We start from the raw sequence: 13,751 nt of genomic DNA, 5'->3' as shown, positions 1-13,751 counted from the left end.
TCCCTTTTGTGTGGCTGCACAAAATGTGTATGTAAAGGGCTGTCAAGTCACAGCTAACTTAGGGTGACTACCTTGGGTTTCCAAGGCAAGAGGTGTTTTCCCATTTCTAACCTCTGCAGAGTGACCCCGGACTTCCTTGCTGGTCTCTCATCCAAGTTCTAACCAGGGCCAACCGTCTTAGCTTCTGAGATCTGACAAGATCAGTCTAGCCAGGGCCATCCAGGTTAGGGTACAGCCCCAAATGCCCCACAGCTATCCTGTTCCTTCAGGAAGAGAATTCCAGGGGCATTTTGAACTGCTGAGATGGGGGGAATTGCACTCCATGGGTGGAAGCCTGAATCTGGATCTAACCCATAGTGGTGGGGCCCATATTCCAGGTTTATACCAATACAAGAGAAATGTAGATGAGGCCCTGTATGGAAATACCAGTAGCTGCTGCTGTTGTATGTAGGATGTAATTCCATGTTCCATCACTAGTGCAGGGGACCAACTCTGACCCCGTCCTAGTACTAAGAGTTCTGAGGGTGACTCAACTGAACTGGGTCCTTCAGCTAGAGCGTTATGTATTCATTAATCTATTCTTTTAGATAATAATACCTTCCTTTTCTTCCCAGTGTGGGAGTGTTGTTGTTGGTCTCTCTCTTCCTTATCTTCACAGCAACAGGTCTATGAAAGAAACCTCTTTCATAGTAACTGTAACTGGTCCAAGGCCACCCAACAAGCTTCCATGACAGAGGGTCTATTCAGACCTGGACTTTTGAGATCCTAGTCTGGGTTTTTGTGATCCTAGTCTGACACAATGACTGCAAAGGAGGGCCTCTTAGACATATTGAAGGTGATCTCTTGACATGACAAAGACCAGATGTAAAAGACAGGTAAACGAGTATAATGCACAGTTGTATTCACATGCTTCTACCAGGTGTGCCCTTCAGGCATACCAGATAGCTTATGTAAATACATAAGTGTCATCAAGTCTCACCCAATTTATGACAACCCCAGGAAAGACCTTTCAAGGCAAGTGAGAAGCAAAGATGGTTTACCGTTGCCTTCCTCTGCAGAGTCTTCCTTGGTAGTTTCCCATCCAAGTCTGATAGTGTTTTGCTTCTGAAATCTGACAGGATAAAACTAGTCTGGGCCATCCAAGTCAGGATTATAATTTTGTGCCATCAAGTCACAACTGATTTATGGTGACCCAAGCAAGGGGCTCTTAAAGCAAGTGAGAAGCAGAGGTGGTTTGCCATTAGTTTCTTTTGCAGAGGCTTCCTCAGTGGTCTCCCATCCAAGTACTGATCCTGCTTAGCTTCTGACAAGTTTGGACTATACCGTGCCACTTTCCTTCCCAGACGGTGGCTTATATTGACCCAAACCACTGGTCCATCTAGCTGGCTGATTCTGTGAAGGCTCAAGGGGGTGGCAGGTTACAGTGGATGAGCGATAGGGATGTGAGTGTCCTGCATAGTGCAGGGGGTTGGACTAGATGATCCATGAGGTACCTTCCAACTCTATGATTTTATGATTCTAAGTAAGCTCTGAACCGCCAGTTCTGAACTTTCAGCTTTGACTGACAGCAACCGGTTTAGTTGGAAAACAGACTTCTGCCACTTGAGGACCATTAACCGGAGATGTCAGAAATAGGAGGCGTCTCCCACATGCAAAGCAGGGACTCTGCCACTAATGAACACAAAAAATTGCCGAGTCATACCATTGGTCTGCTTCACTTAGTATTTTTTTGCCGTGACAGCGGAGCAGCTCTCCAGGGTCTGAAGCTGACAAAGGCTTTTTTTGCAGCATCCGTTACCTGAAACCTTTGCCTGTAGATATTCATTAAGCCACAGCCGTTTCCCATAAAGATCATCTGCAAAGATCCATAACTATGATAGCTAATGGCTTCTCCTGGATCCGTCACTACGCTTCAAATCAACTGCACCAGCCGCTCCATGTATGATTCATGGTGCAGGTTTTAGCTTTCGTTGGTTTAATTCCTCTTAAATGGATGAGACATGAACCGAATATGGAAGAGTAAGGATATCAGCCTTAATACAAAGTGCTGGCTAGTCAACGCCATTGTCTTCCCCATAATAACCCATGCATGCGAAAACAGGACCCTGAAGAAGGAAGACAGGAGGAGAATTAGATGCTTTCGAATTATGGTGCTGGAGACGAATGCTGCGAATACCATGGACAGCCAGTTACCAACAAGATAGTTTTAGAGAGGAGTAAGCCAACTAGGTCATTGGAAGGGAAGATATTACAGCTAAAGCTCACTTACTTTGGACACATCATGCGATCAGACTCGCTAGAAAAATCATTAATGCTCGGCATGGTCAGCGGTAAAAGGAAACGTGGTCGCCAAAGGATCCGCTGGCTAGAAACAATCACAGCTGATACAGGGATGACCGTGGACTAACTGAAAGAAGCAGTCATTGACAGAGACGAATGGAGAAAACTTTCCTATAGAATCGCCGAGGTTCGGACACGACTGAACGGATGACACCATCATCATATGGATGAGCATCTTCTGGGGTTCCTATGAAAGGCTCTGGTTTCAAAAGGTCTCTGTCTCTTGTTTTCCAGAATCTCTGTAGATGGTGTAGACATTGTTCTGGATTGCCTCTGTGGGGAAAACACAGGGAAAGGTCTTGGACTTCTCAAGCCCCTCGGGACTTATATTTTATATGGTAAGTGATAGTCACCTGGTCAGTAAATTCTGAACTGTGCAGGTCATATATCCCCCTCCCATCTCCATCTTGTATAGTAACTGTCCCAGGTAGGTGTTAAGTAGCATCAATCTGTGGGAACTCCCCAAATGAAAATAGCAGTTTAGTAGCACCCTCCTTCAACACTGATAGACGTACGGAGTTTTAAGATCTGCCAGGGCAGGCCCAGGCCCACCAAACTCCCAGAGTCACAAGTGTGAGGACATCACTTCCATGGGAAATCTGGAAGTAAAGGTGGTAGCTTTAGGCATCAGCAGAAACTCTATGGTACAGTTTGTTTCTGGCAGGGAACTAGAACATTAGTGCCAGAAGTGTGGTCACAGAATGAACTTAATGGCACAGTTCTTCTAACCCAACATGTTGGGCTTTGCATTGGGAGGTTAATGCCAGGGGGTTTGTCAAAGGTAGTGGAAATCCATCCGAAGACTATATTTTGTATCCGTTTAAAGGCAGTGATGGTCAGGGGCTGGCACAATTTCTGTAACAGAAATTCTCTGAATAGTTCTTCTGGAAGCTTTTCAGGACAGAGAGAAATGATCTGGTTCTTTTTTGACTAAAGGTACAAAAATTGTTGGCCCATTCCTCACAACACACAATGCAGTGTCTGCAGTCATGATTTTTCTTTCTCCCCTCCCCTTTTATTTTTCAGGATCATCAAATATGGTTACTGGGGAAACCAAAAGTTTCTTCAGCTTTGCAAAATCAGTAAGTACAAGGTTCTTGTGGCTCTCCTTAGTGGTGGTCGTGCATTGATTTGCTGCTCTTCTCATGTGCCTACCATTCCTTTTTTTTTGTTTTCACAGCTTGGTTAAGATTTTGCATCCTGAGTAGCTAACTAGACAAGAGATGCATTAAGACACTCCCATTTATAAAAAGGGGGGGGACAATTGTAGGAGGATGCCTGTGTGAGTGAAGAAATAGCTAGAGGGGCATTGCTTAAACCCATTCCCGTCTGAATACAAGTAGCCATTTCTTTTCCTTCCATGAATAGGCAAGCAGCTTAGGAGAAGTCATTCTGGAGGGAAGGGATACATTTGCATACGTCCTGCCAGTGTGTCTCTGTTCAGACTCACAATGCAATCTTCCTTCTAAGCTCAGTGACCCAAATGCACATATAAAAGTGTAGATCTGCTTACGATTTCACTGCCATGTCCCTCTTTCATGCTTTGCTTGTGTAATGTCAAGTTTTGCTCTCGTTTGTTTGCATTAATTTCTCTCCCCCAAATGCAATGATCGATTACATCATGTCTTATTGAGAATTAAAGGCACAGACATTATTACGCTTGCCTTGGGTTGGCTTTTTTCTTTCTTGTGGAGTTGCAGCTAAAAGAAATAAAGGACCCTTTTTTGTGACAGCTGGTTACAGTGAGACAAATATTATCTAGATCTGGAGCCTACTAGATGGGCTAAATGATTAATCCGACCAGGAAAAACTTGTGTTTTGTTAGCTGATACTAATTCATTTGTTTCTAACAAAATGTCATTATTTGCCCTTGCAGCAAAGAAAATAAGGGCCAGAGTGGTGCTGCAGAGAGCAAGTACCTAGAGGAGCTTTAGGATAGGTGGACATACGTAGTCTGGAAATGTTTTTATGATGTTAAGAGATTGTTGTCTGAGATTGCACATTCTTTTTATTACTGATTTGAAATGTTTTAAATCCTTTTATATTTTCCTTTTGTATTGCAATGGCCTATGGCTACATGCAATAAAATCTGACTTGACTTGAAAAAAATCTAGATCTGGAGTTGCCAAGTGGGAGGTACATCAGTCATTAGAAGGGAAGATGTTGGTCATTCAGGGCCCAAAGCAAGATTTTGATGAAATATTAAACTAGATCAACTGGGGTGTGAATAAGCAGAACGTTTTGGCTGTTGAAACAGCGACAGATCTGGCCAACTCCTTAGTAATTGATTTTTATTATTTTAAATATTTATTTATCACCGGTGAACAGCAAAGCACATATTGATTTTAAGACTTTAAATTTCAGCCAACCCCTGCTGCGGAACAGATATCACACTTAAAAAACCAACACCCACCAGAAATAGAGCAAGCTGTTAAGGGGGGGGGGGGCTCAGTAATAAAAAGTAGGAAAGTGCATTGCATTGTTCATTAAAATGTAAATTGCTTTTTATCCCAATCTAATTAAACTACTAAAAATCAAGTTATCAAATATGCCTTTTTTTTCAATTAAAAAGAACTGGCCCTTTTTGCAAGTGCTGGCTTCTTCTTTCGCAAGGATGCCTTTGGGCTAAAGTCGGCAGTCTTAATTACACTGGAAACTGTAAGATAATTAGGGGCAGTCCAGAGTGCAATATCGGTCTGAATTTGGCTGGAGACCCTTTAGAAAAGCGGCACCCGCAACTAGCCAGCAAGCTTTTCTTTAGTCCCTAACAAAACAAGACTTCCTGTGTTGAAAGCAACAGGGTGAATCGCTCCGACAAATTCTGATAGCTCATCTAGTTGGTGAATATTTTGGGGGAAGAGGTGGGAGGGAATGGTCCCAGTCCTATTCTCAAATTCCCAGGCTTGGCATCTTTAGCAAAAGCGATATATTGAAAAGAAACAAACTAAGCTCATTATATTTTCTGCTAAGACTCATTTGCAATACCCATATAGATTGATGTATTCTCCACCAGCCCCACCACTATAATCAATGTTCCCCACAGGGTATAATGGAGAATCGATCTGGGGGTATCTGTGGCTCTGGGGCCACTGTTTTTTTATGTATAAGTACTAAATTTGTAGCATAGCTGCTGGTGCCTCTCTTCAAAACATCCCTCAAATTTCAAAAAGATTGGACCAGAGAGTCCTATTCTATGGGCCCCCAAAGAAGAGCCCCCATCCTCCATTGCTTTCAATAGAGGGGAGGCATTTAAAGAGAATGCAGTCCCTTTAGATGCCTGTTGCAAGCCGTGCAAGAATGGCAAAGGTATTTAAAGGACTCAGTGTTTCTTTAAACACCTGCAAGTTCACCCAGAAGGCATTTAAAGAGAGTGCCCTTTAAATCATACTATTTTGGGGATTTTTGAGGTGTTCTCCAAGACCTCTCTCTTGATTAGGTACTGCCAGGTCAAAGTCCATCAGGAGATAGACGGACATAGGGACAGACATAGTACTTTTGTTCTTTTACCCCAGTGTCCATCCCTTTATGTTGTCTAATGTTGTACTTGGTAGTGATGAAAAGTGTCATCAAGTCACAGCTGACTTATGGCAACCCCATATGGGATTTTACTGTGTTTTATTTTTTTATTATTGTAAACTGCCACGAGCCCACCAGGGAACGGTGGTATATAAAACTAATTATAAATAAATAAAAAATAAAATAAATAAGATTTTCAAGGCAAGAGACCTTCAGGCATAGTTTGCAGTTGTCTGCTCAGTGTAAAACCCCTGGTATTCTGTGGAGCAGTGGTAGTCAACCTGTGGTCCTCCAGATGTCCATGGACTACAATTCCCATAAGCCCCTGCCAGCAAACGCTGGCAGGGGGTCATGGTAATTGTAGTCCATGGACATCTGGAGGACCACAGGTTGACTACCACTGCTTTGGAGGTCTCCCAGCCAAATACTAGCTCAAGGCCAACCCTGCTTAGCTTCTGAGATCTGATGAGATGAGGTTAGCCTGTGCTCTCCTAGTCAAGGCACGTTGTGCATGACTTTATTCTTATTTACTTTGTTAACTCTAGTGGTGGCAAGTGGAGAAAGTCAACCCAATCAAGCTATATGAAGAGAACAAAGTCATGGCGGGATTTTCTCTCTTGAACCTGCTTTTCAAACAAGGCCGAAGTGGCCTGATTCACAATGTAATGGACAAACTCATAACACTGTACAACGAGAAGAAGATCAAGCCACGGGTTGATTCATTATGGGCACTGGAAGAGGTAAGACCGCCATTTTTTCTCCTTCTCGTGGAATCACATAGTTGGAAGGGGCCACATGAGCCATCTAGTCCAACCCCTTGCTCAGTGCAGGATCAGCCGGCCATGCTTTGATATATTTTAAAGCAGGGGTAGTCAACCTGTGGTCCTCCAGGTGTTCATGGACTACAATTCCCATGAGCCCCTGCCAGCATTTGCTGGCAGGGGCTCATGGGAATTGTGGTCCATGGACATCTGGAGGACCACAGGTTGACTAGCCCTGTTTTAAAGCACTCTTAATGAATTATTCACGAAAATGAAATAACCCAATATCTGATAATTACATATTGGCAATAGTTGAAAAATAATATAGACACATGTGAACCCTGGAGGGATTCTGTTTTGAGGTTTTCTGGCAAGCACTGACTTCCCATAGAAAAGGCTACTGACAGTTTCAATTTTAATAGACTCTAGTTGTGTGCCGTTTTATTTGGTGTTATCAGGTTCTTACCGAAGGGCTTTAGACATTTGCCTTTTATTTATATATTATTTTTATTTATTGGATTTCTATCCCGCCACTCCCAGTGGCTCGTGGCGGGTTACAACAATAAAACCTACAATAAAAACCCTAATAAATTACAACAACTACAGTAAAACCCCCAGTAAAATTCAACACCCCGGGAGGTGCGTCTGGTTGAGGCCAGATGCACCTCTCGGGGGCCGGGTATGACCAGCAAGTTCGAACCCTTAAAGGTCAATACCAAAACCTTGAACCAAATCCGGAAAGCAACCGGTAGCCAATGCAGCTGCCACAGCACGTGCTGGATGGGGGCCCTCCAAGGTGTCCCTGTGAGGACCCTGGCAGCCACATTTTGCACCAGCCATAACTTCCGGATTAAGCCCAAGGGCAGGCCCGCGTAGAGCGAGTTACAGAAGTCTATTCTGGAGGTGACTTGTGTGTGATTTGCTCTCAGTTGCATTGCATCATAGATTTTGTCAGCTTTGTTAGCTTTTGAGTGGCACAGGCATTCAGTTGGTCGGTCTTGTGTGCGTTTCTCTCGATAGAAGGAAGATGGTTTGGAGTGAAAGGCTTAGAATACAGCAAGACTGCAGATGGCTTCGTGCAAAAAGTTAGATGTGTAATGAGAATGCAAATGTTGCATATAGCATGAGAATACACCGCCAAAAGGATGATGCATTGCAAGAAACTGTTTGTGTTTTTTATAAATTATTACCCTTAGATATTGCCAGAAATGTGTGCAAAGTAACATAAGGTAGGAAATAACCAATCTCCGTCTCAGTGAGCTTCCAGGCTAAACTATAGCACTCTAGACAACAGATGGAAAAGAAGGAGGGTCCTGGGAGAAACTATCATAACAAGAGGGTGAATATAAGAAAATGAAGTCATCTGTATATAGGTTTCTTTCACTTGGAATTTACTGGCAAAAATGCTGGGATGGTCATTAGTTTAGACAGCTATACATAGATAAATGAATGGAAATTAATGATTGGGGTTGTTTGTAGTTTCCCTTTGAACTTTGTGTTTGCCATGTGTTAATTTTCTGTTGACAAATGGGTGCTGGGAGAAGAGGAAGTTTTGGTGCTAACACCAACACTGCCTTCAGAGCTGCAAGGTCTGGCATTTGGTGATCCCTTCTGGGCGTAACAACTATGCCTGTGGAAACTGGGAGGATACATTCTGGAGTGGGGTGGTATGACTTGACATGAAGGTGGGGCCGATGGGTTATATATCATATGTATGGGTATTGCAAACAAGTCTTAACAGAAAATATCATGAGCCTAGTTTGTTTCTTTTCAATATATCGTTTTTGCTAAAGATGCCAAGCCTGGTTATTTGGGAAGTGGACTGGGAGCAAGACAATACCATTTTGACTGACCAGAATATTCCCCAAAAATACCTATTAGGCATGCCCAGGGTATATGTTTGGCCCAGAAATACCTGGGTATACATCCCTAGAAACAGGATCCTGAGCCACCAGAATGCTGATTCAGAAGACATTCTCTTACATTGTTACCTAGATGAGAAATGGAGCCATGAGCTTTAATAGAAGGGGAGGGGGGGCTTAACATTGGAACTGAAGGAAAAGAGAGCAAATGATGTTGTGTAGAAATTTTTGACACACAAGATAGCAATAGCTGAAGGCACAGAGACTACAACATGATCATCCATGTAAGCAGGGGTTTATTAAGGAGCATAACAAATTTCAGAATGGGTGCCAGAACTGTCAGGCTAAATTTAGCAGTGTAACCCTAGACATGAACTCACAGTAGTTAACTTTCAGATATTAGCAACAAGAATCTCCAGTTGGTTTTAGATAGGAATGTTGAGCACTGCTGTTACCAGGCTGACCATCTGACCCACCCAGAACATAGAAGGTCCAATATACACCATTCCTTCAAGCAACTCTCCCATGGCCATTATCTCCCATATGTGCTGTTACCTGGCCTTGTCTTTATGGCTTGTAGCCTCAATTCTATGTAGTATATTCTACAAGACCTTAACAATACTGTGCCCCTAGCAATAAGCAAACAAATGATTGGGGTCCAGTTTAGAATTAGAGGGCAGGCCCAGAGCCTCCAGTTCCTAAACATGTCAAGCCATATTGGGAGTCCTAAAGCAATATCCTTTCGTTTGTTTGGTAACATTTCATTTAACATTTGGCAGTATTTGGCTGTCATTCTGACATTACTCTGAGAAGCAGGCAAACGCAAGCTGTTCAGGACTCCAGCCTCGCTTGTTCGACAAGCCTACTTCCTATTCCGAATTTAGCAGGAAATTTGCAAAGCATATTACAGTTTGCAGTTAACAGGGATAGGAGGCTCCTGCAGTTTGAGGGAGGATTTGTTAAGGGTCTTTTGCACTGAAATTCTATTTTCACCCTTGCTTTTTAAGAACTGGGGCTAGAAAAACAAGAGCCAGCTTGGTGCAGTGGTTAGGAGCAGCGACTTCTAATCTGGTGAGCCGGGATTGATTCCCTGCTCCTACTCCACATGCAGCCATAGCACTGATAAACCTGTTCTAACCGAGCAGTGATATCAAGGCTCTCTCAGCCTCACCTCCCTCACAAGGTGTCTGTTGTGGGGAGAGGAAAGGGAAGGTGACTGTAAGCCGCTTTGAGACTCCTTCAAGTAGAGAAAAGCGGCATATAAGAACCAACACTTCTTCAGTAATATCAGGACTCTTCAGCCTCACCCACCTCACAGGGTGTCTGTTGTGGAGAGGGTAAGGGAAGGTGAATGTAAGCCGCTTTGAGACTCCTTCAGGTAGAGAAAAGCGGTATTTAAGAACCAACTCTTATTCTAAGCTTGTAGGAATATATTGGATAAATGGATGAGCATAATTTGCACTACGGCTTTCCAATAAATTGGCAGAGTTGGCTCAAAAAAATCAACTGAATCAGAACGCAGTTATCAATAAAACCAATATTGGGAAAAAATGTCAAAAGAGATTATTTTAAATGATATGTAAAGATGCTTCATACTGACTCCAATCATTGGTCCTTCAAGACTAGCATAAGCTCTCCAGAATTTGTGGTTCAGGTCTTCCCTGTCACCTGCTACCTAAGCCTTCTAACTGGAGATGCCAGAGACAGAACTCTCCAAATGCCAAGGTGGTGCTTTACCACCAAGACTTGGCTCCTTCCCACCGATGAAGCCAGGTGAGGATTAAAAGATGAAAGCCTTGGTGAACAAAAAGTTATGGAAGGGCAAGGAGACCAATCCATAGTGTGGAGCCGCTGTGGTACTAATATGTCTTCTTTCAGAAATGGATGGGACATAAAGGTGCACAGGTGACTGAGGAAGCAGTGGTAGAACGTGTTGTCTGATTGTAACCAACTTACCATGAACCTGTAGGGTTTTTGAGGTGAGAGGCAAGCAGAGGTGGCTCACCATGGTCCACACTGCAACATAATTTCTGGGTAGAGCTGCCAACACCCAGATTGGTTTTGGTTCCCTGGCATAAATCTGTGCTTTGCACTGGGATTACTGGTAGCTCTTTCATTTCCCTTTCTGCAAAGCATGTCCAAGGTAGGGTTGCTACTCTATAGGTGATAACTAAAGATCTCCAGGAATTACAACTGATCATGCTACAAGCATCAGCTCCCGTAGAGAACATAGGTGCATTGGAGGATGGACTATATGGAATCACATGCCTCCTAAACTCCCCCAGGCTCCATGCCACCCCCCAAATCCAGGAATTTCGCAACACAGAGCTGACACCCCTAGATCCAATAGCTCAGTAACTGATTAATCTTCTGTTAGATGCCAAAGGAAGGACACCCAGAATCATAGAAGAATCACCTTCTTCCATTGTGTAATTCCTCGTAGAAAAGATCCAGACATAAGAGTTTTGTGCTTTAATTTAATGTCTCCTTCATGTCACTATAACCATAATGAATGTTCTCCAAACTGGTTTGCAAACAGATGCAGTGATTATTCTGTGAGTCTGATGTATGGTTTGACAGTGATGAACTGCACCGTTGCTTGCAGGTGGGGGCTTCAGAACCTACTGCAAAATAGGGTGTTAGCGTCCCTCTGAATTTTGTGCAGGGGGCATCTTTTTGCAGATGACCCAGCCGCTGTGGCTTGCTTCAGCCTATGGCACCAACAAAAACATGTGCAGTTTGAGCGATGTCCCAACCAAACTGGAAGATGAGACTGGAATACCAATGAACCTGTTATTTTCTGAGTCATAACGGCTGACTCCGGGTCACCACTGATTGTTTTCTGCCTTTGAATCTTGATTCATCTCCAGCACTACCTCCTTCTCTGTTCATCAGTTTGCAATGATGGTTTAGTATGCCGTTTGGCATTCTGCAGACCTTCGAGAAGATGAATCGAGGACTCCAGATTAACAGATGGGACAGATGACACAAACTGACAAGGAGAACGTAAACAGCATCTTTCACGTTGTTTCCGTTTTGCTGAGTCCAAAACATAAATCCATTCGGATGGGATGGCCAACAACAGCGTTTCCAAAACCTGTGCCGCTGCATGTTTTACACACAGTGCTATGCCATCCGAAAACATTCTCAAGGAAGGCAGGAATACACAGTGCCAACTAGGGTTGCCAGCTCTGGGTTGGGAAATACCTGGAGATTTGGGGGTGGAGTTTGGGAGGGGAGGGGGTTGGGGAGTAGGGCTGCTAGATCTGGGTCAGGAAATACATGGAGATTTGGAGGGTGTAGCCTGGGGAGGGTAGAAGAGAGGGAACTCAGTGGGATAGGGTTCACCATAGAGTTCATCTCCTAAAGCAGCCATTTTCTCCAGGGGAACTGACCTCTAACAGGAAACCAGTTGTAATTCCAGGAGATCTCACCTGTAGAGTAGCGACCCTACCTTGGAGATGCTTTACAGAAAGGGAAATGACAGAGCTACCAGTAATCCCAGAGCAAAGCACTGATTTTTGCCAGGGAACCAAAACCATCATACATGGAGCTCTTGAGTTTACTTCTTTTTACATTGTCTTTAGTGTGTTCATGAACCTCTCGTGACCATCCATTTGCCCTTCCTCTCCCAGACATATTTTTGTTCCTTCCTTCTCTCCCATATACACCTCTTCTAGACTAGAAGAAGAAGAAGAGTTGGTTCTTATATGCCGCTTTTCCCTACCCGAAGGAGGCTCAAAGCGGCTTACAGTCGCCTTCCCATTCCTCTCCCCACAACAGACACCCTGTGGGGTGGGTGAGGCTGAGAGAGCGCTGATATCACTGCCCGGTCAGAACAGTTTTATCAGTGCCATGGCGAGCCCAAGGTCACCCAGCTGGTTGCATGTGGGGGAGTGCAGAATCGAACCCGGCATGCCAGATTAGAAGTCCGCACTCCTAACCACTACACCAAACTGGCTCTCTTGTATTCCCATCATTGCAATATGACACCTCCCTTTGCTTGGTTTACTTCTTCCATATCCTGCACTATTGCCTTGTGAGAATAATATCTGAAGCTTATAACTGGGAGAATCCATGTATGCTCAGCATGTAGAAGGTTCCATATTTGGCTTCTAGAATGATCAGTTGAAAGGAGCACTAGTGTAGCACTTCTTGCTTGTGGTCTTAGAAAGTATCTGTCAATTGAGGTACAAAATACTAGGCTAAATGAACTAGCGGTCCCATCTGGCTTAAAGAATTTCATATGTATACATTGGCCATTGTATGAGATGTTATTGTAGGGAGGGGTGGATCATGACTCGTAGTTGCTGATCCCACTGCTGGTTCGTTTGCTCCTTCCTTCTTTCCTTCCTTCCTTCCTTCCTTCCTTCCTTCCTTCCTTCCTTCCTTCCTTCCTTCCTTCCTTCCTTCCTTCCTTCCTTCCTTCCTTCCTTCCTTCCTTCCTCCTTCCTTCCTTCCTTCCTTCCTTCCTTCCTTCCTTCCTTCCTTCCTACCTACCTACCTACCTACCTACCTACATACATACATACATACATTAATTGATATATTCATTCATTCAGTCATCACTTTTCCCCTTATTAATAACTACAATGGGGAAAAAACATGCAATTTAAACAAAGCAAACAAAAATAACCACCTATAACTTGGGCCACTCTTGAATTATGGGCCAGCTCATTGAATGGCAAAAGCCACAGGCTGAGGGCCAGGATCCCTTTGGCTTTTGCACTTCAGGTTCAGGTCCATGGGTTCATGTCTCTTCCAGGGGTAGTCAAACTGCAGCCCTCCAGATGTCCATGGACTACAATTCCCATGAGCCCCTGCCAGCATTCGCTGGCAGGGGCTCAAGGGAATTGTAGTCCATGGACATCTGGAGGGCCACAGTTTGACTACCCCTGCTCTAGCCCCCCCCCCCTAAGTTTGTTCCTGGAGACAGAAACAGCAGGAAGAAAAGCATGATGTTACATCTGGCATGAGTGGTGTTCCTTCCACTATGTCCTCCCTACTCCCAGCTGGCAACTGAAACTAATTCTTGTAATACTAGTCCTGTTGCATTGCTTATGATAATTCTAATGCTGTTTGATTGTCCTGACTTATACACTGTATAATCAGTTTGAGAAAGGCAGTCTGTAAATATTCAAAACAGAAACCAAGAGTAAAAACACATCTGTAAAATGGATAGAAACCAGCCTTTTCATTGATGGAAATATAATTTATCATGCCCATTCACAATTGCTGTTTTAGACTTGATGTTAACACAGCATTGGTGGCT

General features: G+C 43.8%; 1 protein-coding gene across 1 annotated transcript in view; it reads left to right on the top strand.

Moving 5' to 3' along the window:
• The window catches only part of VAT1L (vesicle amine transport 1 like), a 70,496-nt gene that overhangs the window by 35,645 nt on the left and 21,100 nt on the right, over positions 1-13,751 (top strand). Inside the window, exons 5-7 of the mRNA XM_077310844.1 lie at positions 2,575-2,678; positions 3,367-3,422; positions 6,402-6,596. Of these exons, the coding sequence (XP_077166959.1) occupies positions 2,575-2,678; positions 3,367-3,422; positions 6,402-6,596 (355 nt within the window). The remainder of the gene's footprint in view (positions 1-2,574; positions 2,679-3,366; positions 3,423-6,401; positions 6,597-13,751) is intronic.

The sequence above is a fragment of the Paroedura picta genome, chromosome 14 (genome assembly GCF_049243985.1).
Source record: "Paroedura picta isolate Pp20150507F chromosome 14, Ppicta_v3.0, whole genome shotgun sequence".
Taxonomy (NCBI): domain Eukaryota; kingdom Metazoa; phylum Chordata; class Lepidosauria; order Squamata; family Gekkonidae; genus Paroedura; species Paroedura picta.
This window is presented reverse-complemented; position numbering and strand designations above follow the sequence as displayed.